The 27,374-nt window shown below is 47.5% G+C and overlaps 1 protein-coding gene and 7 non-coding genes across 9 annotated transcripts; 1 reads left to right on the plus strand and 7 right to left on the minus strand.

The window, feature by feature from the left end:
- Nucleotides 1-716: 716 nt before the first annotated feature.
- Nucleotides 717-8,134, plus strand: LOC120318222 (zinc finger and SCAN domain-containing protein 31-like). Of its 2 annotated transcripts, none has more exons than XM_039365640.1 (4): nt 717-1,315; nt 2,549-3,391; nt 4,334-4,466; nt 5,938-8,134. In XM_039365640.1, the coding sequence occupies exons 2-4, from the start codon at nt 2,627-2,629 to the stop codon at nt 6,933-6,935; spliced, it is 1,896 nt and encodes a 631-aa protein (XP_039221574.1). In that variant the 5' UTR covers nt 717-1,315; nt 2,549-2,626; the 3' UTR covers nt 6,936-8,134. The 2 variants fall into 2 exon arrangements, with proteins under 2 accessions (XP_039221574.1, XP_039221576.1); XM_039365642.1 differs by having other exon boundaries at nt 2,549-3,070.
- Nucleotides 8,135-11,744: 3,610 nt separating this feature from the next.
- On the minus strand, nt 11,745-11,826 carry TRNAS-GCU. The gene has a single exon. It is a non-coding gene; the product is annotated as a tRNA-Ser (tRNA).
- Nucleotides 11,827-11,848: 22 nt separating this feature from the next.
- On the minus strand, nt 11,849-11,922 carry TRNAN-GUU. Its single transcript has one exon. It is a non-coding gene; the product is annotated as a tRNA-Asn (tRNA).
- A 1,171-nt stretch (nt 11,923-13,093) lies between these two features.
- TRNAN-GUU lies at nt 13,094-13,167 on the minus strand. Its single transcript has one exon. It is a non-coding gene; the product is annotated as a tRNA-Asn (tRNA).
- Nucleotides 13,168-15,204: 2,037 nt separating this feature from the next.
- Nucleotides 15,205-15,276, minus strand: TRNAE-CUC. The gene has a single exon. It is a non-coding gene; the product is annotated as a tRNA-Glu (tRNA).
- A 2,345-nt stretch (nt 15,277-17,621) lies between these two features.
- Nucleotides 17,622-17,694, minus strand: TRNAV-AAC. Its single transcript has one exon. It is a non-coding gene; the product is annotated as a tRNA-Val (tRNA).
- A 1,726-nt stretch (nt 17,695-19,420) lies between these two features.
- TRNAN-GUU lies at nt 19,421-19,494 on the minus strand. Its single transcript has one exon. It is a non-coding gene; the product is annotated as a tRNA-Asn (tRNA).
- Nucleotides 19,495-21,558: 2,064 nt separating this feature from the next.
- TRNAE-UUC lies at nt 21,559-21,630 on the minus strand. Its single transcript has one exon. It is a non-coding gene; the product is annotated as a tRNA-Glu (tRNA).
- Nucleotides 21,631-27,374: the final 5,744 nt, after the last annotated feature.

The following is a 27,374-nucleotide window of genomic DNA, read 5'->3' on the forward strand; positions in this document are numbered from 1 at the left end:
CATTAGGTGGCCAAAGTACTTGAGTTTCAACTTCAGGATCTGGCCTTCTAAAGAGCAGTCGGGGTTGATCTCCTCTAGCACTGACCGGTTTGATCGCCTTGCAGTCCAGGGGACTCGCAGGAGTGTTCTCCAACACCATAGTTCAAAGGCCTCAATTCTTTGGCGCTCAGCCTTTTTGATGGTCCAGATTTCACAGCCATACATTGCAACTGGGAAAACCATGGCCTTGACTGTACATACTTTTGTTGGCAGGGTGATGTCTCTGCTTTTATTAAGGAGGAATTTCCTGACAATGAGAGCTGTTAAGCAATGAAACAGCATGCCTCCTGAAGTTGTGGTGGCTCATCACTAGAGGTTTCCAAGCAACAGTTGGACAGCCATTTGTCAGGGATGGTCTGAGGCTTCCTGCCCTGAGCAGCAGTTGTCCAGAAGACCTCTGAGGTCTTCTCCAATCTTAGGATTCTATGATTGCCTGCGTCTATGAAGATGGCACTTAAGGACATATCTATTCTTGATCTTGTCTATTTTCTTTTTTAAAAAAACCATTTAAGGATGGGTGTAGTAGTGGAAAATCCTGAACTATGGTGGGAGACCCAGAAGGTGAGACCTTCGTTTTCCCATCATTTTTCTCCTTCCGTTAAAGTTGCTGGTTTGAAACCGATCCGTGATCACCCTTGCAAACTGCTCAGAGGGACTGGAGAACAGGCGAAATCCTAAAGTGGGAGGCAGCCGTGTCAACGGCAAGGGTTAAAACCATAGAGATCTCGACTTCGGAAGGATGAGGATGGCTTCACCACCACTACCACCCAAGAGGCACCAGTTCAATTTAGAGTAAGGCTGAACTTATACTTCGGATTCCCAGTCGGGTGTCTGAGTGGCAATGCTCGCCGAGGCGTAGGAAGGATGCTCCCGCCGAAAAAGAATTCGAATCAGAACCGGAAATGAGTGTTCGGCGTGCACCGCCGCCTTCTCCCTCCCACTTCACGCACCTTTGCTGCGATTCCCGGCTTCTTCGGGTCCTCCGGTTTCTCCTCTGGAGGAAGCAACAGGTCTGGGGGGGTCCGTTTTTCCTAACTGTGGGGCGAGGACGGGAGCCCTTCGCGCCCGCTGGAGGGAAAGATGAGCTAAGTTGCGAGAGAGAAGGGAATTGCGCCGGTGTCTTCCAAGCTGTTGCCGAATACGAGAGTGCAGCAACGCCTTTCGAAACCTTCGTGTCGTCCCCGGCGTCGTCTGCACGCGAAGACACGCAAAAGTCGAGCTTTTGCAGCGGAAGGCACTGGAGGTTGTTGGTTAGCCAACTTCTGAACGGAACGCGGTCAGTTTCTGTAACTGGCGAGAAAGATAGGTGGCCTTGTTGTTTTGGCCGGAGTGAAACCTTTATCTGTCTGTCTGTCTGTCTGTCTATCGTTCATTCATATTTATCTGTCTGCCTGTTTGTCTATCATCTATTCATATCTATCTATCTATCTATCTATCTATCTATCTATCTATCTATCTATCTATCTATCTATCTATCTATCTATCTATCTATCATCTGTCGTCCATTCATATCTGACTGGCTATCTATCTATCTATCTATCTATCTATCTATCTATCTATCTATCTATCTATCTATCTATCTATCTATCTATCTATCTATCTATCATCTGTCATCCATTCATATCTATCTGTTGTCCATTCATATCTGTCTGTCTGTCGTCCATTCATATCTGTCTGTCTGTCTGTCTGTCTATATATCATCTATTCATATCTATCTGTCTGTCTGTCGTCCATTCATATCTATCTATATCTATCTATCTATCCAGCTATCTATCTATCTATCATCTATTCATATCTATCTATCTGTCTGTCTGTTATCCATTCATATCTATCTATCTATCTATCTATCTATCTATCTATCTATCTATCTATCTATCTCTTTATCATCTGTCATCCATTCATATCTATCTATCTATCATCTATCTATCATCTATCTATCTATCTATCTATCTATCTATCTATCTATCTATCTATCATCTATCTGTCGTCCATTCATATCTGTCTGTCTGTCTGTCTGTTTAATCTCCCTTCCATACCCAATCATAGTTCACATCCTAGCTTGCAAAATCTAGATTCTGTAAAACAAACAAACAAACAAACAAACAAACATTTTCTTCTTTGGCCAACCTGCTGGAACAAAGTTTCTTCTTTTATTTATTTATTTTAATTTTTATTATTAAATTTATTTGCCACCATCTTGTGTCAAACAACTCTGGGTAACTTACAACAACCCCCCCCCAAAAAAACCCCCAAACCCTGATCAGGAGCTTTGCTAACATATGTGAGCAACGTAGGGGAAAAAACATACTTGGTTGTGTTTTAAATTTAAGATGATGTTAACTCTTTGATCTGTACCATTCAGAGGATGGAACGGGTGTGAATCTAAAATGTCTTTGAATCAAGAAATCTAGAAGGCCAGCAATACTCTAGTCTAGAAATATATCAATTTAGCTTTGAGGCAGAATGACTTTCTAAATGTGCTTTTACATATCTATTTTTTTCATTGCAGGAGAGGCCAGTTTGCAGCCGACTAGAAAGCTGATTTTAGCAAAAGATTCACGGACTGGTAGTAAGGAAGGATTAAGTGATGGAGACCCTGAGTGTGCAGGTGAACATGTCCATGGATGAAGAGACGGTGGAGGACCCAGAGCTGAAGAAGGAGAAACAAAGTGCTTCCCTGGTCAAACTCTGGTCAGACCTGGAGGCAATGAAAACCCCCTCTGGCCTGGCTCCTCTCCAGCAGATGAAATGCAAACCTGAAGCGGGATTGCAAGAATGCTGGGAAGTCCAGTGGCAGGAGTTCCTCAGGAGCCTGCAGGGTCCTCGCTCTGAGAGGGCCCATGCTCAGACAATAGAGGAGCCCACGCCCTGGGTCAACATGAAGGCCTTCCTAACTTCCTTTGAACAAGTTGCATCTGCCTGCAAATGGCCCCAGGACCAATGGGTGACTCTTCTTGTGCCAGGATTCAGACGAGAAGCAGAAGAGGCCTTCAACAGCCTTAGTGGCCAAGACAGAGGAGACTATGGGAAGGTGAAGGCAGCCATCTTGAGAGGGGAGGTCCTGGCCAGGGAGAGGCAGCGCCAGGACTTCCGTCAGTTTTGCTACCAGGAGACAGAGGGGCCCCGGGCTGTCTACAGGCATCTGCAGGAACTTTGCTGGCAGTGGTTGAAAGCTGAGAGGTGCTCCAAGGAGGAGATCCTGGAACTGCTGATCCTGGAGCAGTTCCTGACTGTCCTGCCTCCGGAGATGCAGAGCTGGGTCAGGGCTCACGGCCCTGAGACTTGCACTGGGGCTGTGCTCTTGGCTGAAGAGTTTCTGTTGAAGCGGAGCTCAGTGAAACAGGAGGAAGAGGTGAAGTCTCTGGTGGTGGTGCTTCAACTGGTTCTCCAGAAGATGGAGCAGAATGGGAGTTCAATGCATTTTCCATTCTCTGCTTTTTCAGGAAAATACAGCTTGGTGGTCGGAAGGTACCCAATATTTAAGGCAGGGCTAGGCCACCTTGGCTCTTTTATAACTCATGGACTTCAACTCCCAGAATTCCTGAGCCAGCATGGTTCAGCTTAGAAACCTCTCCCTTTCCCCTCAGCATGGCTGGCTCAGGAATTCTGGGAGTGGAAGTCCACGAGTCATAAAAGAGCCAAGTCTGAAGACCCCTGTCCTAGACAGTCACTTCTCTGAAATGGTATAGGGCAGGGGTAGGCAACCTTGGCTCTTTTATGACTCGTGGACTTCAACTCCCAGAATTCCTGAACTAGCCATGCTGAGGGAAAGGGAGAGGTTTCCAAGCTGAGCCATGCTGGCTCAGGAATTCTGGGAGTTGAAGTCCACAAGGCATAAAAGAGCCAAGGTTGCCAACCCTTGATCTAAGGCAATGTTCGAGAACAGAGGTTCTCTAGTTCCAATTTGTTGACATACTTGATCAAATTAAGGAACAAAGCTTTGAAGATGAATGGTACCTTCTAAGTCAGGGGTCTTCAAACTTGGCCCTTTTATGACTTGTGGACTTCAACTGCCAGAATTCCTCAGCCAGGCACACTGGCTGAGGAATTCTGGGAGTTGAAGTCCACAAGTCATAAAAGGACCAAATTTGAAGACTCCTGTTCCAAGTCTATTTCTCCATTGCTCTCTGGTCTCCTGCTTCCATTAAGAGTAACTGAAGGGGAAATTGTTTTCATCTCCCCCCCCACATTGAGAGAAAGATGGGAAGACTGACCTGTGTAGCTTGCCTATTCCCGTCATAGCTGATGGATGAATTTTGTTCCACTGAATAATTTTGTGTGTGTGTTGTTTCAGAGTCCAGGTACTTTGGAGATGGGGGCAATTAAGGAGCCTTCCCAGGGAAACCCATTTCCACCATTAGGTTCATGGGGATGGCAACTGTCCGACGACATGAAGCTGGAGATTGACAAAGACCTGAGTTCATTTGGTAAGGGTGAGCTGCATTTGATCAGCCCGAGTTGTTGAATATTTCACCTTCGATCTTTATCATCCGAACAAGAGTTTCTAATCTAGCATCGATCCTAGCGGTGTAATCAGTGGTGAGATTCAAATATATGAACAACCGGTTCTCTGTGTGCGATGCCGCTTCCAAAAGTCCATTCTGGGCCTGGGCAGCAAAAAATTAGCTATCGGTTCTGCCGAAGTGGTGCAAACTGGCTGAATCCCACCACTGGGTATAATTCTGTAGATGTGAGGGAATCAGGTTTGAATCCTGCACAAGGTAGGAAGACAAATGTGCTCCAGAAATAGAATGAGAGTTTGCATTTGTGTCTTTTTTTTTTTTAACCTACAGCTTTCTGCTCATCTAGGGGGCAAATCTGAGTCAAGCTAGATGGACTCTTGTTCTGATGAAAAACAATCCATGTGACAGTGATTAATTGTCCTCTCCAAAATGTTCCTTACACCAATATATATATATATATATATTGTGAAGTGGAGAAGCTGTTGAAGTTTACTTTCTCCATGATTTATTAAGTCAGGAATGTGCAGATTTTCTTTCTTTTTTAAAAACAGAGTGGTTGTGTCACATAAACCCCAACATGAAATTTGTAGTAGAGTAGCCCAAATAGCCACAAAGTATTTGATACCTAAAAGCATACATGCCCTGTGAGTAAACATTCAAAGAGGCTTATGTTTAAACAAGATTAAGGAACGTTACATAAAATCCAGTAGCAAGGAATCGCGACTAATGCAGTGGTAAAAGCAAGTGTTTGTGAACTCTGTAGAACAGACATGTCAAACACAAGGCCCAGGGGCCGGATGTGGCCCCGAAGTGGTTTCATGTGGCCCGCGAAGCCATCCTGGAAACAGTGACGGAACGGCCCCCCGTTGCCTTGGCCCTGACCCAGGCCAGCCGGGAGCCAATGTACAATTTTGTGGTGGCCATCTTGGCACTTGCCCTGGTGGACCATGCCTTGGCACTTGCCCCGGTCCCACCCCCTTCTGCCAGAGATCCACAAATCTGTCCTACTCCTGCCCAGGCCCCCACAGGCACCCTTGATGCAAATGATGTAGAACTGGCCATGCTCACCCGTAGGCCACACCCACTCCATCCACGTCCACCCAGTAGGCTGCACCCACTCTGGCCACACCCACCCAGCCCCCCCAAGGGCAACTGCAATGCTGATGCAGCCCTCAGTGAAATTGAGTTTGACACCCCTGCTGTAGAAGAATCCTTCATCCTGCAGAATTTTGACCTAGAACGGGTAGGCAACCTCGGCTCTTTTATGACTCATGGACTTCAACTCCCAGAATTCCTGAGTCAGCTATGCTATGCTGACTTAGGAATTCTGGGAGTTGAAGTCCATGAGTCATAAAAGAGCCGAGGTTGCCTACCCCTGACCTAGAATGTCACCTGAGCTTTATCTGAAGACTTTTGATCTTCTTCCTTCCTCAAGGTGGCCATTGCAGACTGATGAACCAAGACAACCATCTTCATCAGGGCATTTCTGAGGAACTGGAAAATGAGATACTAAAAAGAGACAACATACCCTCCCAGCGTTGCAAGGAGGAAGTGAGGCCTAAGAACCAGGAGGATTCAGAAACAGAATGGAATTCCCCAAAAAGAAGTTTGGACAACGTTGTTTCTGTTGGTAAAAGTGATTCTGATCCAGAAGAAGCCGGGACCGGCCATAAAATCCACCAGTGCCACTGTGGAAAACGTTTCCAGCGGAGCTCTAGTTTTCGGGTTCACGAAAGAATTCACACTGGAGAGAAGCCATACACGTGTACAGAATGCGGCGTCGCTTTTCGTAAATCTGCCCAAATAAAGGCCCACAGGAGAATCCATACCGGCGAGGTTCCCTTTCGGTGTTCCACCTGCCAGAAAACCTTTACCAGCAGCTCCAGCCTCATCACCCACAAGAGGATCCACACAGGAGAGAAGCCGTACCGATGCACGTATTGCGAGAAGAGCTTCCGGCAAAAGGGGACTCTCACCGTCCACGAAAAAATCCACAGGGACGAGAAGCCTTTCAAATGCTTGACATGCGGGAAGGCTTTCCGTCAGAAGGGAACCCTTAGCATCCATGAAAAAATCCACCTTGGGGAGAAGCCCTACAGGTGTTCCAGCTGTGGGAAGAATTTCCGCACTACTGCGGTCCTGAGGGTTCACGAAAGAATCCACACCGGAGTGAAACCATATCAGTGCTCTGTGTGCCTCAAGAGCTTCACCGATGGGTCAAACCTCATCACCCACGAGCGAATTCACACTGGAGTGAAACCGTATCAGTGCGCCCGCTGCGGGAAAACCTTTTGTCAGAAGTCCGGCTTGATGACACATGAACGCATTCACACTGGAGACAATCCATACAGGAGCTCAAGCAGTGAGAATCACTTAGAGGGAAGATCAGATCTCAATACCCATCAGGGAGCAAAGCTGGGAGAGAGATCATAGGCATACAAGTAGTCCTCGACTGAAAACAATGCGTTTAGTGACCATTCGTAGTTACAACAGCACTGAAAAAAGTGACTTATTGTGATGACCCAGGGGACAGCACAGAGGCAATGCAGTCAGCTGGCAATTCAAACAGTTCTTTTATTGCTCCAAATTTTCCCTAAATGCTCCCACTTTTGCTGGCAAGACTCCAACAAAAGAACACACGCACACACACCTTTAGCTGACTCTGGCTGAAAATAGGTTCAAATACAGTCTGATTAGCATAAAAAAGTACTCAAGGCCATAGAGATAACAAGGAAGAAAACATAAACTCAAGGAGTCTGTTTGAATCCTTGCTTGCCTGAGCAGTTTTCAAAAGAGAGAATCTGAAATACAGTCCAAGGTCTTTAAACATACAAGTAATGTGGTCAGTCAATCCAATAGTTCAGGTTTCCAGGTTTCCAAACAGAAGTCACAGAACAAGAAATCAGCAACAATACACAATACTCCAAGAATCAGTATTTGTTCCTGACAAATGCCCCTCCCCACAGCGTCACCTTAAATCTCAATCTCCAGGTGTTCCTTGTGGAGAAGGGCGGGACGCTCTCCTCCCAGTAATTGAGACTGCCTGCAGTTGTTCCCTCCTTCTCTCCACTCTCTGTGCTCTAGGATCAGGTGGTGGTGGCCCTTGCTTATCGCCTGAACTCTGCCTCTCCTGTTCCTCCTGTCCTAATCCTGAAGGGCCCTGGCTTGCCTCGGCCTGCTCTTCCCCACATTCTTCTGAAGCCACAGACACCTCTCCCTCGACCTCCATAGGGTCCCGTTCCAGCTCATTTTCCTCCGCAGATTCAGGCTCAGAGGGAGGCATGACACTTATGTCCGTTTTTCACACCGTTGCAACATCCCCATGGCCACGTGATCCAGGCAATCCATAATTGAAGGTGAGGGGAAAAGGTTAGTTAAAATAGTTTTGCCTCTGTGGCTTTTCAGAGTCGATACATATGTCAGCACTGGAATTGGGGATACTTACACCCAATTGCTTATTCTCTTACTGGAGCTTGCATGTCTCACACCAAATATAGATCAATGGTTAACTTTCAGTTTAAAAAATAAGTGCAGATAGGTCTCAACTTACAACCATTTGTTTGGCCCAGGGGCAGGCCACCGTGGCTCTTTTATGACTCGTGGACTTCAACTCCCAGAATTCCTGAGCCAGCCATGCTGAGGGAAAAGGGAGAGGTTTCCAAGCTGAGCCATACTGGCTCAGGAATTCTGGGAGTTGAAGTCCACGAGTCATAAAAGAGCCAAGGTGGCCTACCCCTGGTTTAGCCTGTTGAAAGTTAGAACAGCCCATTAGATGTTGGTTCTGTTTGATTATTAGATAGAAAGATTCTTTCATCTGGAATATCTGTTTATTTAATGCAGTACTTTCATTGAATAAGGATGGGAAAGTTCATAATTATTTGTAGACCTGTTATGCAAGGGAAGAAGAACCTATCAGCTTTTTTTTTAAATATACAGGTAGTCAAAAATTGAGTCCAAAATTTCTCTTGTTAAGTGAGACATTTGTTAAGGGAATTTTGTCCTGTTTTATGACCTTTCTTGCCTCAGTTGTTAAGTGAATCACTGCAGTGGATGAGTTAGTAGCCTGGTTGTTAAGTGAATCTGGCTACCCCCTTGAATTTGTCAGAAGGTCATAAAAAGAGGACCACATGACAGCAACGGTCGTCAATATGAACCAGTTACCAAGCGTCTGAATTTTGATCACATCATCCTGGGGAATGTTGCAAAGGTCGTAACTATGAAAAACGGTCATAAGTCACATTTTAGTGCCATTGCAACTTTGAATGGTCACTAAATGAACTGTTGTTAAGTTGAAAACTATATTTTTCAGCAGCCGACCAGGGTGGATTCTTTATGTTTAAAGTTAGATATATTTGACATTTGGGAATTGTTTTTTTCCCCTTTCTTTTGTACACAAATAATTTTTCTCTCTTTTTTTTCTTTGTTAATGTTGGATGTTTGTTTTTCTGCTTTGTATTTTATTCTTGTGGGTAAACGAAAATAAATACAAAAAAGAACGTTACACCAGCACTGATAAAAGACCAGCCTTTGCACTGACAATTGTCACAGTGTACCCCTAGCCTATACCATTTTAGACAAATGGCTGTCCAATCTCTTCTTAAAAACTTCCATTGTTGGAGCATTCACCGCTTCTGGAGGCAGGTTGTTCCACTGGTTAATTGTTCTAACTGTCAGGAAGTTTCTCCTTAGTTCTAGGTTGCTTCTCTCCTTGATTAGTTTCCATCTGTTGCTTCTTGTCCTGCCTTCAGGCGCCTTGGAAAATAGCTTCACTCCGTCTTCTTTGGGGCAGCCCTTGAGATACTGGAACACTGCTATCCTGTCCCCCTTCACCCTTCTCTTTACTAGACTAGACATACCCAATTCCAGCAGCCGTTCCTTCTATGTTTTAGCCTCTGGTCCCCTAATCATCTTTGTTGCTCTTCTCTGTACTCTTTCTAGAATCTCAGCATCTTTTTTACATCGCGGTGACCAAAACTGGATGCCGTATTCCAAGTGTGGCCTTACCAAGGCCTTGTAAAGTGGTATTAAAATGAGTCATGAGTCAACCACCTTGCTTAGCAAGAGAAATTCTGATCCCAACTGTTATAACTTGAGGACTACTTGTATACCCTGAACTGATCAGAGTTGTTTCTTTGTTGTTACTTTGTGTTTGTTACAACAGTCTTGCCAGACTGGCTGCATTCTGTTGGGAACAGGAAGATAAAGCCTTCAGAGATTTTCAGGAGGGTATGGCCTTTGCTGCTTCCTTCCTTGGATAAATTCCAAGTCCACTTGTGTCTTTAATCCACCCCTCACTCTGGCTGGATAACTCCACCACTCAAATAACTGCTGGATTGGCTTGATTTAGTCCAAACAAACCATGCAGAGGAAATAAAAATCACCGGAAATCCTAGTTTCGTATTTGTGTGCAGGTCGTGTGGGCGCATTGTTGCCCCATGCAGCGTGGTTTCCATCCACCCACCCCAAGATGTTAAGGACAAATCTTGGCCACCTAGAAGTTGGCCATCAAGAACACTCACGGGGTGGGTCCCAAAAGTCAAGTCAGCCGAAGCTGCACCATCTGGAGAGCACGAAAGCTGCCCTCCTAACAATGTGATAGTAAGGACTATGGTTTGGGATTCATCTACCACTGTTGCGCAATTTTTCTTCTCCATTTGCCATTTGGGGATGACAGAGAAGAAGGTGGCTGGGTGGAGTCCCTGAAGCAGTAGGCGTGAGCTTAAATGGACTCCAGAAGATGGTAGAAGACAGGAAGGCCTGGAGGAACAGTGTCCATGGGGTCAAGATGGGTCGGACACAACTTCGCAACTAACAACAACAATACAGTCCTGTGCTGTAGTTTCACTGAAGCAGCAAAGGAGAGAACCATCAGAATAGATTAGAAGATTTGGAAGGGACCTTGGAGGTCATCTAGTCCAACCCCTTGCTTAGGCAGGAAACCCTGTACCAGGGGTAGGCAACCTTGGCTCTTTTATGACTCCTGGACTTCAACTCCCATAATTCCTGAGCCAGCCATGCTGAAGGGAAAGGGAGAGTTTCCAAGCTGAGCCATGCTGGCTCAGGAATTCTGGGAGTTGAAGTCCACGAGTCATAAAAGAGCCAGGGTTGCCTACCCCTGCCCTATACCATTTTGGACAAATGGTTGTCCAATCTCTTCTTAATATTTCCAGTGCTGGAGCATTCACAACTTCTGCGGGCAGGTTGTTCCACTGATTAATTGTTCTAACTGTCAGGAAATTTCTCCTTAGTTCTAGGTTGCATCATTCATGACCTGTCACCTGTCAAGACCATCATCCCGCCCTGAGCTGTTAAGCTGCCTCAAAGAACAGAGCTGGGAATGAGCGGGCTCTCGGCAGGGGACTTCCTCATGCTCCACCACCCATGAGCTGGGAGGCAGAGTTTTATTTGTTTATTGTTATTACTTCATTTCTGTACGGATAGTCCTCAACTTATAACCCTTCATTTAGTAATCATTCGAAGTTACAACAGCGCTGAAAAAAAAACAACTTACGAACATTTTTTCACCTTTACCACCGTTGCCACATTCCCAGGGTCAGGTGATCAGAATTAAGACAACTGGCCCATATTTATGACAGTTGCAGTGTCCTGGGGTGACATGATCACTTTTTTGTGGCCGTCTGACAACCAAATAGGGAAGCCATATTCTTTTAATAACCAACTAACTTAACAATGTCAGTGAGTCACTTAACAATTGTGGGAAGAAACATTGTAAAATGGGACAAAACTCATTTCTCTTGCTTAACCACAGAAACCTTGGGCTCAGTTGTGATCGTAAGTTGAGGACCACCTGTAGAGGTCTTTTTCTTTTTTTAATACAATCACTCTGCAGAAAATCCAGAGGTGGTTTAGAAATCTGTTACGAAACAGAATTAAAAATAAATATTCAGGCGAGATCATTAATGACTAATAAGACTAACTGGGGAGGGGGGGGCTTCCTGGTCAATGTATGTAGCATATTGCCAGATATATAAACGTGATTTGGTTCCTTAATTCAGTCTGGCAGTTATCCTTCCCTGGTGCTGGAAACCCAAAGGATAGTTGTCTGTGAAAAATACTAGGGGGAAAAACCCCCAAAATATTCACAACAGAGATTAGTTTGGATGGTGATGTTATGTGTCTTGTCAAAAAAAGAAATTCTGAAAATAGCCTAAGATAGAACTGGAGGGATCAACAAAAACTAATCCTTTCACCCCAAATCCTGCAACCAGAAGGAAAAGGTGCCGACGAGGGTGGGATTCGAACCCACGCATGCAGAGCACAATGGATTAGCAGTCCATCACCTTCACCACTCGGCCACCTCGTCAAAGGGGCGGGGCACCCACGGCCGTCCCTGGGTGGGCTCGAACCACCAACCTTCTGGTTAACAGCCAGACGCGCTAACCGCTTGCGCCACAGAGACAGGCAGAGGCCTCCCCCTCGACTCCCTTGGATGTAACAGCTGATGCAGAACAGAATGGCTCCCCCCCCATCCCCTATAGGGCTACAGGGGGAGCGTCACACTGTAAACTGCCAGATTGATGCAACAGAAGCATCCTTTGCCCCAGAGATGCAGGCTCTGCCTTCAGTCCCCACACCAGAAGAGACCAGAGGAGAATATTTTTTTTCTAAGAGATGGCTGCCAGCTGGTTAAAAATGTGTCCAAGCACTTTTCGTTTTTCCATGCTGGCAACCGTACAATCAACCACGTTTTGTTGTGCGTTTAACATCTCTTGGCCTCGAGTGCCAAAGACCCTCTATGTTAGTGGTGGCGAACCTATGGCACGGGTGCCAGAGGTGGCACTCAGAACTCTCTCTGTGGACACGCGTGCCATAACCCCAGTCCTAGGCCTTCAAAAAAAGGTTCAATCAATCAGTCAATTTCAACTTCTTGCAGGGAAAAAAAAAGATCTTGCAAAGTTGGAATTGATTGATTGAACTTTTTAGTCCCACCCAGTCTGCTGTTACCACCGCAGCCATGCCCACCCAATGGGCCACACCCACCCGGCACCCGACAATGCATAAGTGGGTTTTGGGTTGCAGTTTGGGCACTCGGTCTCTAAAAGGTTCGCCATCATTGCTCTTATGTTTAATGCTTCTGCTTCTCAACCCAGCTGCCTATTTTACTTGGTAGGCAAACGATTTCAGCAACTGCCCAGACACTGAGAAGGCATTAATGGTAACTTTTTAAGTTGTGAGTCAGATGTGATTTTCAGCTGTTCTCCTCCTCCTCCTCCCTTTTGCCATCCTACAAGTAAGGTGGCCTAATAATCTTTGCCACAGGCAGCTGTTTCAGGACCCTGGAGAGCTCCCACCGAGGACCGCTGCAGGCTGCCTTGAGCCACTCCAGCGCTTCTCTGTTGCAAGGAAGCAGCTGAGGACACGCCGGGCGATTCCTCTCCCTTTCGCCTTACTCGCTGATTGTGAACAAGTCTGCCTTGTTCTTCCATCTGCCCTCTAGAAGGTAAAAAATATGCGGAAGATGGCCGAATATTTAGTGAGAAAAAGGACTGAGAACTGAAGCCTCCAGAGGAAAAACTGGATGCAGCACTCAATCCATCGCCTTTATCTTTGAATCACGCCATCAAGCAGGCCGTCCCTGGGTGGGCTCGAACCACCATCCTTCTGGTTAACAGCCAGACGCGCTAACCCCTTGCGCCACAGAGACCTGGCACAGGCCTCCCCCTCGGGGGCTGGTAGACAGCAATAAGATACCTCGATCACAAGGCACAGTGTGCTCCTCTCTCCCGCCATCAGATGGGAAAGGAGAAAGCCTGGCTATAATTACTGCTTCTCTTGAGGCAGGATCTCAACGGCTGTGCCAGTGGTGTAGGGGCATCATGCAGGGTTCCCAATCTTGCGACCTGGGTTCGAGTCCCAGCTGGCGCATGTCTCCTTCCACCTTTTGCCTTTCTAGGATATACAGCATCACCAGATGAAGTTTTGATCCCGGATTCTGTTTTCAATGGGAGGAAAAGAGGAAAATTCTGGATGGCCGGCACTGACCATCACCTTGCATTGTCGGCAGGAAGCAAAATGTAGAAATAGCTGCAGGATTTCCTCGCCCTTGGGCCCAGGGCTTTCCTCTGCTGTTTAACCCTTGTGAGGATAACCACAGCCTAAGCCCCAGAATCACTATCAGCTGGAAGAAGTGCCCCCTGGGATGGGATTCGAATCCATTTTATATAGAGTACAGGGCATTAACTGCCCATCAGTTTCCTCACTCAGCCATATTGCCAAGGGAAGGGCACCTGCAGGTGCTCCTGGGTGAACTCAAACCACCCCCATCCTTCTGCTCAGTGGCCTGACCCCTTGGCCCCTTGTGCTCCAGAGGAGTGGGATATGGCTCAATTTCCGCCTACTTGAAGGGCGGAGACTCACCTGTCTCCCCCAAGTGGACCACAGGCCGCTTTGCACCTGTTCTGACCCAGCCTTCGCAAGTAACGAGAAACCGCTTATTCGCGAGTAAAACAAACCACTTCTATTAAAACAGGGCAGGAACGATCTTTGTTCATGCTGGGCAGACGAAACTGAAAAGAAGTAGTCCCAAAGGAAAGTCTTTCCCTCTCTGACACGGGGTAAGAACCGTCTCTGTTCATTTGAGACGCCCAGATACAAAGCCTTCCAAGGAGTAAGGCAAGCAGAAGCAGTCCCTGTTCACACCGGCCGAGGGACATTCACTCCCTATTAGTTCCAGGCAGGGAGACTCAGCTGGCACTTCAAAGACAGAGCAAGTAGTCCTGAAAAGCCTGGTTCTGGCAAAGGAATCCAATATGATTGATGTGTCCTGGAAAACCTGCAACAATAGGCCACTCCCAAATCCCTACGATTTATTTCCCAGCTAGGGAAGGCCTGGCTAGCTAGCGTCTAGGTCAGTGGTAGGCAACCTTGGCTCTTTTATGACTTGTGGACTTCAACTCCCAGAATTCCTGAGCCAGCATGGCTCAGCTTGGAAACCTCTCCCTTTCCCCTCAGCATGGCTGGAATTCTGGGAGTTGAAGTCCATGAGTCATAAAAGAGCCGAGGTGGCCTACCCCTGGTCTAGGTTTTCTTTTTCCTGAGAGCTGACTTTTTGCCTTCCATTGCTCTCTCCTCTCCTCTCCTCTCCTCTCTCCCCTCCCCTCCCCTCCCCTGCTCTCCCCTGCTCTCCTCTTTTCTTACATATGGGCATCTGGGACAGACCCCATCTGTTCCTCCCCTTTACTTATCTCCGGGCCCCGAAGATAGCTGCCTCTCTACCTGGGCCCTGACAGAGGACTCTGACTTTGATTCTTCATCAGAGCCTTCCAGAGGCTCCAAAGTTGACCCAGGCTCCCCCACCCCCTCCTCCTCCTTCTCCTCCTCCTCCTCCTCCTCCTCCTCCTCCTCCTCCTCCTCCTCCTCCTCCTCCTCCTCCTCCTCCTCCTCCTCCTCCTCCTCTAGCTCTGCTGGCAGCCAATGGACCGCAACAGCACCCTCTAAGACTCTTGCAATCCCTCCGGTCCTCATCTGCCTTCTTTGAAGGTCCAAGGCAAGCTGGTTGGATGGAGACTCTGTCAAGCCTGTTAAGAGGATCGGAGGGTGGGGTGGGATGGGGGGAAAGAAAAAGGGGGAAAAAAGGGAAGGAGGGCAATTTTCTGGCCAATTTCAGCCTATTTTGCTGTGAAAATGAGCCTCCCTGAAAATTCCAGCTGCAGAATGATGGATGGTTTGGGAACAAAAAGCTTTCCCTGGCCAGGAATCGAACCCGGGCCGTGGCGGTGAGAGCGCCAAATCCTGACCACTAGACCACCAGGGAAGGATGAGCTGGTTCTCATCTCTCCAGCTTCTCCTTGGAAGGAGCATCAATTCTGACTGCAAGAAAGAGGTTTTCAGTAGAGCAGGATCATCCCCTCCATGGAGACTTTCTCTCTGCTTGGACACTCCCACCACTGGGGGCCTGCAGAGAAGGAGCCCCTGTCCTGCTCACCCAGGCTTTCAGGCAGAAGGGGGGGACAATGGGGAGGGTGGCTTCCTTGAAAGTTTTTCAGAGTTCCCACCATTTGCAAGGTCACCAGATACTTTACCTTCCAGCTGATTAGCTGCAGTTGGCAGCTCTCTCTCTTGGCATCCCCTCCTCTGGAGGCCTAGAGAATTATACACCTTTTCTCCAACATTCCAGAAGTCCAAAGCTGATGCCCGGATCCTCCATCCAAAGAGAAAGAGGGCTGACAAGGGGGACATGAGGAGACCCCCCCCTCCCCGGCATCACCCAAAATGTGCTAGATCTCAGAATGGGGGGATTCTGGGACCTGCTTTTTCAGGCTGGATCAGATGGATTCCAAATGATTGTCCAACGAAGGTGAAAGCTGAGGGTTTTCAAAGCTCCTTTCCCAGCTAACTAGTCTTGAAAGAAGTTTTGTTGGGATTCACTGAGATAAAAAAATATATATTTCTGCCCCATTGACCTTTTGCACGTGAGGAAGGAGGAACGGTGCTGCTGTTGCACTCCTGGAACTCAGGCATAGCCGTGGCCCATGTGGGGGGGGCTTCTTCCGTGACCAGGCAACCTGCAGGGCAGGAGGTGGCTCAGCCTCAGAGGCACTACTTTCAAGGGAGCATTGAGGGAGGGGGACTCTTGCAGTGCTCATCTCCAGGGATGCTGACAGGATGCAAACTTCCATGGCTGGGAAGAGGGCAGGCAGGCTCCAACGTTCCAACCCCTTCGTCCCTCCATTGCATGACTGGGGATCCCAGGCTCTAGAGAGGCAAAGGGAGAAGTAGAGGAGAGCATAATAGGAGCTCGGGATCCTGATGCTCAGGATCTGAGAAACAAGGCAGGCAGAGTCTTCCTCCGCTCCTCTCCAAATTTCAGGTGTCAGAAAAGATTCCCAGATTCTCAGCAAACTCAGGGCTGGCTACCAAGTGGTTATTTCCCTGGTTCTTGGTACATCAAAAGCAAAGCATTCTTGAGCCAGCTCTGTATGATTGTACCAATCTTGCCAAGGTTGCCAATCTTGTATCCCAGGTTCGAATCCTGCCTAGCACAGTTCCCTCTTTCCCTTTTGCAAAGACAACATGACCGAATCAGCAGTTTTATGCAGAAAGGACCCTCTAGTCACGAAAAACAAAGGTGGTTTCTGAGACTAAATGAGTGAGCAGATCGATACACAGAAAGACTCACACAATCCTCATTCATTGTCTCAACAGTCAACTACCTCACGGCCTGTAATGATTTTAAAGTACTCCTAGCTGGGATCAAGGCTGTGTGGTGGAACTTTTGACAGAACGGATGATGGAACCTCACCAATCAGGAATCCACAGGTGGAAGTTTCGTATCTCCTGTGGAGAAGGGAACCCGTGAGCCACTGAGTCAAGGAGGACGGCCCATCAGGCTTGTCAAATAGCAAAATTCTTAGTCCTGGTCCAGAAGGTGGTGCATTTAATTTCTCCTGTCCTGGAAGGTCACCCAGTTTAGATGGTGACCAGGACAGATTAGAAAGGGGAAACTGCCACTTTTCCATAGTGCTCCAGAATGTGTGAAGCCCTAAAACTCTTACAGCTTCTGTTCTGTCTAGCAGCTGATAGCTTGGGACAGGGGTGGCGAATCTATGGCAGGGGTGCCAGAGGCGGCACGCAGAGCCCTCTCTGTGGGCACACGCGCCGTCGCCCAGTCCTAGGCCTTCAGCTGGATTTTATAAAACCTTTTTGCTTTAGGCCTCTGCCGCTGTGTGCAAAAAAAAAAAAAAAAGGTTCAATGTCAATTTCAACTTCTGGTGGGAAAAAAAAAGATCTTGCAAAGTTGGAATTGATTGATTGAACTTTTTAGTCCCACCCAGTCTGCCATTACCACCGCAGCCACGCCCACCCAATAGGCCACGCCCAGCCAATGGGCCACACTCACCTGGCACCTGACGATGCATAAGTGGGTTTTGCATTGCAGTTTGAGCATTCGGACTCTAAAAGCTTCACCATCACTGGCTTGGGATGACTTTTGTCTTCTTTGGTCAATAGTTAGAAGCATCCTCTGCTTACTCGTTCCTTTTTGCATAAGGGAGAAAAGAAAAGGGGATGTTTCTTGATTTTTTTTCTGGGAGGGGAGGAATCTATTTCTTGTACATGCTTGGAACTTGAAATGGCTGCAATTCTGAGGAAAAAAAGGCATGTTTCTGCCTGGTTTCGAACCAGGGACCTTTTGCGTGTTAGGCAAATGTGATAACCACTACACCACAGAAACCAGATATATGAGTAGCTCTCAACTAGCATGTCCAGATCTTTTGCTGGCCATTCCAGACTGGTGTTTGCAGAAACTAATCAAGGAGAGAAGCAACCTAGAACTAAGGAGAAACTTCCTGACAGTGAGAACAATTAATCAGTGGAACAGCCTGCCTCTAGAAGCAGTAAATGCTCCAACACTGGAAGTTTTTAAGAAGAGACTGGACAGCCATTTGTCCGAAATGGTGTAGGGTTTCCTGCCTGAGCAGGGGGTTGGACTAGATGACCTCCAAGGTCCCTTCCAACTTTATTACTATTACTATTCAATGGTATAAGAGGGCTTAAAGAGCTGATTTTTTTAGAGATTTGTGCCCTCCAGAGGTCAGTGATATAGTGAAAGATGTGGGAACAAAATTTACAGCATTCTCAAACTGCTGATTAAATCCTGCAATTTAGGAAAGGGTTCTTTTGGTGTTTTTTTTTTTTTTGGAAAAGATCCCCCCCCTATAAAAGCCATTTTATCTGTGCCACAAGCAAAGATAAACTGATAAGATCACCTTTATTGTCATTTTTTTTACTGTGGGCACAATAGCCCATGTCAAACATGAAATTTAGGTGCCCACTCTCAAAGTGAAACACATACATGACACACACCGAAAACATACTATATACAACCTATGTATAGACCCACACCCTTACATATACATAAGAAATAAATATTAAATACAGTCCATCTTGAATATATAATGGAAGGAGGAAGCTTGAAAGTTCACAATGTTGTATGGAATGAAACTCTGGCCGAATCTGGATGTTCTGCTGTGGATACCACAAAGCCTCCTCCCAGAAGGTAGCAAGGAAAACAGGTCGTGAAGAGGATGTGTAGTGTCCCAGATAATCTTGCAGACCCTGCTCAAGCAACGCTTCTGTGCTGTGTCCTGGATGGGAGGGAGGCAACTGCCAATGGTCTTTTCGGCCATTCTCACCACTCTCTGCACCACCTTCCTATCTGAAGCAAATCAGACTGTGATGCTGTACAACAGGATGCTCTCAATCGTCCCCCTGTAGAAAGTGGTCAGGACAGGGGAAGGAAGATGTGCTTTTCTCATGTGACACAGAAAATGCAGGCGCTGCTGTACCTGTTTCTCACTGTTGAGGGACCAAGCCAGTGGAAGGGACCTAGCTGAAGAGGTCATGCGATCAGTTCAGTGCTTCTACACTGAACGGTGGAGCCATTGATCTTCAGGGATGATCTGCCCATCTGGGTGGATATGGCCATCAGCAAATGTTGGGAGGTTAACAACAGAGAAAAGCAGCTGATTTTAGAAAGTCTGTCTAGGATTTTTTTTCCCTGCGTCTCTCGCAAACAGCTTCTGCTGCCTCTCTATTCCTCAGGAACCTTTTGTCCTAAAACCAACAAGATTCCCTCAGTTGTATAACGCTGTGAAAGCATCACTCAGCTTTCTTAACTTGCAACCTGTGTACAGGCTGAGGCTGGCATTGATCGGACCTTGCATTCTCAGCAGGCATCAAAATGTAGAAATAATTTCCCAATTTCTCCTCCCTCAGGCCTGGGGCCTTGTTCTGCTTTTTCATTCTGGAAGGTAAAGCTAATGGAGCAGATGGCTAAATATTTAAATCAGGCAGAAAAAAATATATATTGAGAGATTGGGAACGGCAGCCCCAAGGTGAAGAACCCAATGGATAAACAATCCATCACCTTCATCTATCGCTCAACTCATCAAGCAGGCCGTCCCTGAGTGGGCTCGAACCACCATCCTTCTGGTTAACAGCCAGACGCGGTAACCCCTTGCGCCACAGAGACCTGGCACAGGCCTCCCCCTCGGCTCCCCCCACCTAAGCTGGGGCTGGTAGACAGCAATAAGATCTCTCTGTCACAAGGCACAGTGTGCTCCTCTCTCCCCCCATCAGACGGGAAAGGAGAAAGCCCGGCTATAACTACTGCTTCTCTCGAGACAGGATCTCAATGGCTGTGCCAGTGGTGTAGGGGCATCATGCAGGGTTCCCAATCTTGCGACCCGGGTTCAAGTCCCGGCTGGCGCATGTCTCCTTCCACCTTTTGCCCTTCTAGGATGTACAGACAAAGTTTTCGTCCCGGATTCTGTTTTCAATGGGAAGAAAGGAGAAGCGATGGCTGGCACGGACATCATCTTGCATTGTCAGCAGAAAGCAAAATCTAGAAATAATTTCAAATTTCAAATAATAACAAAGTTGGAAGGGATCCTGGAGGTCATCTAGTCCAACCCCCTGCTCAGGCAGGAAAGCCTATACCATTTCGGACAAATGGCTGTCCAGTCTTTTCTTAAAAACTTCCAGTGTTGGAGCATTCAGTTTCTGGAGGCAGGTTGTTCCACTGGTTAATTGTTCTAACTGTCAGAAAGTTTCTCCTTAGTTCTAGGTTGCTTCTCTCCTTGGTTAGTTTCCATCCATTGCTTCTTGTCCTGCCTTCAGGCGCTTTGGAAAATAGCTTGACTCCCTCTTCTTCGGGGCAGCCTCTGAGATATTGGAACACTGCTATCATGTCCCCCCTCGTCCTTCTCTTTATTAAACTAGACATACCCAATTCCAGCAGCCTTTCCTTGTATGTTTTAACCTCCAGGCCCCTAATCATCTTTGTTACTCTTCTCTGTACTCTTTCTAGAGTCTCAACATCTTTTTTACATCGTGGTGACCAAAACTGGATGCAGTATTCCAAGTGTGGCCTTACCAAGGCATTGTAAAGTGGTATTAATACTTCACGTGATCTTGATTCTATCCCTCTATTAATACAGCCTAGCACCGTGTTGGCTTTTTTGGCAGCTGCAGCACACTGCTGGCTCATATTTAAGTGATTGTCCACTAGGACTCCAGTTACTGTCACAGTTACTATTATTGAACAAGGTACCCCCTATACTATACCTGTACATTTGATTTTTCTTGCCTAAATGTAGAACCTTACTTTTTTCACCACTGAATTTCATTTTGATAGATAGCGCCCAGTGTTCAAGTCTGTCCAGATCCTCCTGTATCTTAAGCCTGTCATCTGGAGTGTTGGCTATTCCTGCCAGCTTGGTGTCGTCTGCAAATTTGATGAGTTCCCCATCTATCCCCTTGTCCAACTTGTTGATGAAGATGTTGAAGAGCACTGGTCCCAGAATAGAGCCCTGGGGCACCCCACTACACACTTCCCTCCATGCAGATGAGGTTCCATTGAGGACCACACGCTGAGTACGGCCGGTCAGCCAGCTACGGATCCATCTGGTGGTGATGCTGTCCAAGCCACATTTTTCTATCTTATCAAGTAGTAGGTTGTGGTCTACTTTATCAAATGCCTTACTGAAGTCCAAGTAAATTATATCCACTGCATTCCTGGTTTTCCCATTCTTGCCAACAGAGATGGGATTGGAATCCAGGTATGAACAGCACAGGGCATTAGCTGTCCCTCAACTTCCTCACTCAGGCCATCTTCTCGAGGTAAGGGTACCTGCAAGTGTTCCTGGCTAGACTCAAACCATCCTCGTCCTCCTGCCTAATGGCCAGACTCCTTGACCCCTCGTGTTCCAGAGATGTGGGAATATGGCTTCACCTGAGCCTAACTGAAGTGCTGACGCCCACCTGTTTCCCTCTATTGGATCACAACTTTGCCCCCTTCAAGTTGGGGTAGATGACAACCGTTGTCATCTACCCTAACTGAAGGTCCAAGGCAGGCTGGTCGCAGGGAGTTTGTGTCAAGCCTGCTAGGAGAATCTGAGGGCGGGATGGGGTAGGATGAGGGAAAGCCCCACCAAGAAAAGGAAAGGCTGGGCATTTTTTTTGGCCAGTTCAGCCTATTTTCAGCCCTTCCTGAAAATTCCACCCGCAGGATGATGGATGTTTACAAACAAAAGCTTTCCCTGGCTGGGAATCGAACCCAGGCCGCAGCGGTGAAAGCGCTGAATCCTGACCACTAGACCACCAGGGAAGGACAAAGGGGGGGCCTTCATCCCTCCACTCCTCCTTGGAAGGGACATCAACTCAAGTCTCAGTTCCCGTGTGGGGGGAGGGTTGCAAGAGACCCAGAGAATCTCTCCCGTTGAGACATTCTCCCTGTTTGGAAAACCCCAACTGATGGTGGCCTGCAGAGACCTCAGCTCCACCACCCGGGTTTTCAAGCAAAAGAGGGGCCAGATGCGGGGTGGAGAGACTTCCTCAAGTTTTTCTCAGAGCACCCAACATTGCCAAGGTTGCCAGGCTTACTATCTTCCAGTTGAGTTGTTGCAGATGGCAGCTCTGGTCTTGGCATCTCCCTGAATGTCTGCTCCAGAGGTCCCCAACCTTTTGAGCACCAGGGACCGATTCCGTGGAGAGAGGTTTTTCCAATGACCGGAAGGGGTGTCGTGTACTGCCTGCATCCCACGGATGGGGCTTGGCTTGTTTGCGCGGACCGGTTTCTGGTGTGCCACAGCCCAGTGCCGGTCCACGGGGGAGGGGGTGGACCAGGGGTTGGGGACCTCTAGTCTAGAGGAGCGGTTCTCAACCTGTGGGTCAGGACCCCATTTGGGGTCGAACGACCATTTCATGGGGTCGCCAAACAACGCAGTCCGCCATTTTTTTCCCCTTTTCCTTAGCTGTGTTACTCCCTTTTATTCTATTGGCTTTTGAAAGCCAATAGAATAGACTCTCTTGAATAGAGTCTAATTCTATTGGCTTTCAAAAGCCAATAGGAATTGTCCAGGCTGTCTCTGCCCTGCTGAGCCCGCCAAAAGTCCCATTCTGCAAACGGTGCTGCAAGTTGTCTGCAGCGAAGGCGAGCTGTCTGGAAGTTTCCACCCCTCCCTGCTGAGCAACTACTAAAAATGTAAGTAAAAGAGGGCCCGGGGTGGGAGGTGGGAGGCCAGCGGGCGCAGGGAGGGTTGCTGGTACGCGTGGGGCTGGGCAGGTGCCTTACCTCCCTTGGGCTGGGCCAGCTGGTGGCCCAGCTGGTGATCAGCCTGTGCCGTCTCTGCCGCTTGCTAGCTACGCCTCAGCCGGCGCAGGGGGCAGCACCACGCATGTGCGGCGCTCCTGGGCAGGGAAAGTCCTCGACTTACGACCGGTTGGGTAGTCCTCGACTTACGACCGGTTGGGGGTCGCGGCATTAAAAAGGTTGAGAACCACTGGTCTAGAGGATGAGAGGCTTACATACTCTTTCTCCAACATCCCAAAGGCGAAAGGCCATCGGTTCAAAGCTGATACCCGGAGCCTCCATCAAGGAAGAGGCCTAACAAGCAGGGGGTGAGAGTCCCCTCCCCTCCCCAGCATTGCCCAAATTGTGTTAGCTTGGAAGCTCTCAGAATGGGGATTGGGGATTCTGGGACCTCCATTTCCAGACTGGATTAGTAGTTGGCTCCAAGAGATAATCCGGTGCGGATGAAGGGCTTGGCTTCTGGATGCTCCTTTCCCGGCAGCCATGATTGAAACAGCTTTTGTTGGGAATTCGCCGCTGAGCCCCAGCGAAGTCAAGAAGAGAAGGAATAAAAGAAACCCACAATTTATTTATTTATTTATTTTATGAGACTTATATACCGCTTTAAGTGCAAGCACTCTCTAAGCGGTGTACACTAAGACCACATATTGCTGCTCAAAGCACGAAGCTGAAAGCACCAGCCTGAAGATGACGAATGGGACTTCGTCGAAACGTCGCCAAGACACTTCCAATTTTACGCGGGAGAAAACCCGAAAATATATATATATATATATATATATATTTACATTGCCCCCAACAATCTGGGTCCTCATTTTACCTACCCCGGAAGGATGGAAGGCTGAGTCAACCTTGAGCCGGTGAGATTTGAACCGCTGACCTGCTGAACACAGTCAGCTAAAGGGGCCTGCAGTACTGCACTCTAACTGCTGCGCCACCTCGGCTCTTAATTATACATCTTGTTGGATTATTTATTTACTTATCTATCTATACACCTACCTTACTACATGGTAACTCTGGCTGGCACTCATGGGCCTTGAGAACTGCCTGTGCTGCCGCACTTTGTAACTTCCAAATGGTCTTCAAGGGTAGCCCCATGTAGAGTGCATCACCATAGTCCAGGGGTAGGCAACCTTGGCTCTTTTATGACTTGTGGACTTCAACTCCCAGAATTCCTGAGCCAGCCATGCTGGGCCCTGGGAATAGCTGGCGAGCCCCATCCCACTCATAGTAGCACCGCTGTGCGGGGATGCTAGCAGCGTCACGCGCGTGCTTGTTTGCACATGCGTGCGGGGGCCGCGCACACAATTTCCCTGCTGCTCCCTTTCCTTCCGGGCCGCCAAGCTGGAAAAGTTGGGGAACTCTGTGGAAACGCAGATTGTGACAAGATTAAGGAAAGGAAGAACAACTTGAAACTCTAGACAGGGATGTGAGGGCTATATTCCAGCCCGCACATCTGCTCTAAAGGGGGGAATGCTGATCAAGTTTCCAATTCCTGAGACATAGCAGGGATATGTTGTTCAAATGGGAGTTCCTTCAAATAATTGAGGAATCTGCAATTGTTAACTAATAGGCAGGACACATTGCTGACTGGGCAATTAATTTCCTTAATCTCCACTGTTACTTCTTCTTTGCAACCTCCTACTCAGCAAAAAACCAGAGTCAGGATTTAGAATTCGCCTTCTTCGAATCTGGCCTAGAAAGGTAATTTATGCATGGATACTGAAGTAGATTTCGTTTTAATGTGGACTGTTACTGAAGTGGATCCTTGCATGAGATTTTAGACAGCTATTTGTATTGAAGCTCTTCCTGTGCTCCCTGCATCAATATGGCTGCTTCCCTATGTGGATCCTTTTTATCATAAATGAAAGCTACAGCTTCTCAAGCTCTTTCCACACTCCATTGATAGGGCTAATTCCATGTGGATCCTTTAATGCTGTGGTTCTCAACCTTCTTAATGCCGCAACCCCCAACCGGTCGTAAGTCGAGGACTACTCAACCGGTCGTAAATCGAGGACTACTCAACTGGTGCAGCACTGTTTGCAGAATGGGACTTTTGGCGGGCTCAGCAGGGCAGAGACAGCCTGGACAATTCCTATTGGCTTTTGAAAGCCAATAGAATTAGATTCTATTCAAGATAGTCTATTCTATTGGCTTTCAAAAGCCAATAGAATAAAAGGGAGAAGCACAGCTAAGGAAAAGGGAAAAAAAATGGCAGACTGTGTTGTTTGGCGACCCCCGTGAAATGGTCGTTCGACCCCAAATGGGGTCCCGACCCACAGGTTGAGAACCGCTGATTTAATGGAAAGTAAAAGCACAATTCTTCCTAAACCCCTTTCTATGTTTCACACATTTAGATGGCTTTTCCCGTGTGGATACTCTTACGTTTCACAATGGACCCATTGTCACAGAAGCTCTTTCCATGCTCCCTACATCGATATGGCTTTTTCACTGAGCGGATCCTTTTATGCCTAGTAAGATCACTTCTGAATCTAAAGCTCTTCCCGCACTCCTGGCATTGATGTAATTTCTCCCCTGTGTGGATAGCTTTATGGTGAATCAGAGAAGTACTTCTGTTAAAGCTCTTCCCACATTCCATACATTTATACAGGTTCTCTCCTGTATGGACCTTTTCATGAGCAGTAAGACTACTATGGTGAGCAAATGTCTTCCTACACTTATTACACTGATACGGCTTTTCCCCCGAGTGTTTCCTTTTATGGCGGGTAAGATCATCGTTCCTCCTAAAATCCTTTCTGCATTCCACACATTTATATGGCTTTTCTCCTGTGTGGATCATCTTGTGGTAAGTAAGATGAGTACTACTAGTAAAGGACTTTCCACATTCCATGCATCTATAACAGTGGTTCTCAACCTTTTAAATGCCGCAACCCCCCCAACCGGTCATAAGTCGAGGACTACCCAACCGGTCATAAGTCGAGGACTTTCCCTGCCCGGGAGCGCCGCGCATGCGTGGTGCCGCCCCCTGCACCGGCCGAGGCATAGCTGGCAAGTAGCAGAGACGGCGCAGGCCGACCACTGGCTGGGCCACCAGCTGGCCCAGCCCAAGGGAGGTAAGGCACCCGCCGGGCCCCACGTGCGCCAGCAACCCTCCCTGCGCCCGCCGGCCTCCCACCTCCCACCCCTGGCCCTCTTTTACTTACATTTTTAGTAGTTGCTCAGCAGGGAGGGGTGGAAACTTCCAGACAGCTCACCTTCGCTGCAGACACCTTGCAGCACCGTTTGCAGAATGGGACTTTTGGTGGGCTCAGCAGGGCAGAGACAGCCTGGACAATTCCTATTGGCTTTTGAAAGCCAATAGAATTAAACTCTATTCAAGAGAGTCTATTCTATTGGCTTTCAAAAGCCAATAAAATAAAAGGGAGTAGCACAGCTAAGGAAAAGAGGGAAAAAATGGCGGACTGCGTTGTTTGGCGACCCCCGTGAAATGGTCATTCGACCCCAAATGGGGTCCCGATCCACAGGTTGAGAACCGCTGATCTATAAGGTCATTCTCCTTTGAGATTCCTTTCATGTCTTCTAAGAGAGTAATTGGAACAGAAAGTCTTTCCACACTCCATGCAGGTATATGCTTTCCCTTCTAAATGTGTCTTTTTATGGGAAATGAGATGATCAGCTTTATAAAAGCTCTTTCCACACGCCCTGCATTGATGTGGTTTCTCACCTGTGTGGATGCTTTTATGGCAGGTAAGATCACCCTTTCTCCTAAAATCCTTTCCACATTCCATACATTTGTATGGTCTTTTTCCTCTATGGATTATTCTATGGTTTGTAAGCTAAACAACCTCAGGAAAACCTTTTTTAATTCCGCTTTGTGATTGGTTTGTCTCATCACTCTTTGGTTGCATCTGATCTGCAGACCTCCTTTCCCCCTCTTTTGGATGGATCACCTGGCGTTCCTCCTTGCAATTCTCATTCTCCTGCCCACTGAAGCCTTGAAAAAGAAAAATGAAAATTGTAGCAAGAATAGGGTAATGATTAGAGATCAAACTTTTTCTTCGGAAGTTTAGCCCCATAAATGATGGGTATCTTTTGGCTGCTTTATTGACCAATATGAAGATCCGAACTAAGTATGCATTTCCAAGTGGGTTCCCGCCCAGTTCATACATCAGGACCGTATCATGTCACAATGAACCTAAGACAAAATCCCGATCTAATCTTTCACCCTCAGTGCTGATGACCTGGGTCAGTCACATGGTGTCATGAAGTCCTGAAATGCACTGGACACCGTATCGTGCAGGGGCGGCAACATACGCACCATCTCTCCAATTTCAATGAAAGCCTCATCTCCGCTTGTGGACAAAGCAGAGTCTTTGAACACCAACTGGACTTTCTGGATGACAACAGCTCCTCCTCCCCAATTTGGGATGAACTCAGTGCCCAAGTGGACACATTTCTGAGAAAGGAATGTCCCTCTCAGGGCATTGCCAGGTCTTGTTTATACTTGCCAGTCAGTTGCTTCACCCACCTTCAGATTATGTCTAAGAATAATTGGTGTTCAATAGCATCAGGTCTTGAATAGCAGCCATACAGCAACCAATGACTAGACCAGGAGTAGGCAACCTTGGCTCGTGGACTTCAACTCCCAGAATTCCTGAGCCAGCATGGCTCAGCTTGGAAACCTCTCCCTTTCTGTAGAGATGGGGGCCAGGTAGAGGTCGTGAGCAGCAAACTGCCCCTCCAAAGCCTGTGTGCCTCTTCTCTCTACATTATCTCATCCCTTCAAATCACCATGGCAATGT

This window comes from Crotalus tigris, unplaced genomic scaffold (genome assembly GCF_016545835.1).
Source record: "Crotalus tigris isolate CLP2741 ecotype Arizona unplaced genomic scaffold, ASM1654583v1 scf7180000020145.1122116, whole genome shotgun sequence".
In the NCBI taxonomy this organism is placed as follows: Eukaryota; Metazoa; Chordata; class Lepidosauria; order Squamata; family Viperidae; genus Crotalus; species Crotalus tigris.

Excerpts from the sequence above, each read along its gene's own strand:
- LOC120318222 (XM_039365640.1), top strand. The coding sequence starts at position 2,627 with ATGGAGACCCTGAGTGTGCAGGTGAACATGTCCATGGATGAAGAGACG. Across the intron at positions 3,392-4,333 it reads CAGTGAAACAGGAGGAAGAG|AGTCCAGGTACTTTGGAGAT; the intron begins GTGAAGTCTCTG and ends GTGTTGTTTCAG. Across the intron at positions 4,467-5,937 it reads CAAAGACCTGAGTTCATTTG|GTGGCCATTGCAGACTGATG; the intron begins GTAAGGGTGAGC and ends TCCTTCCTCAAG.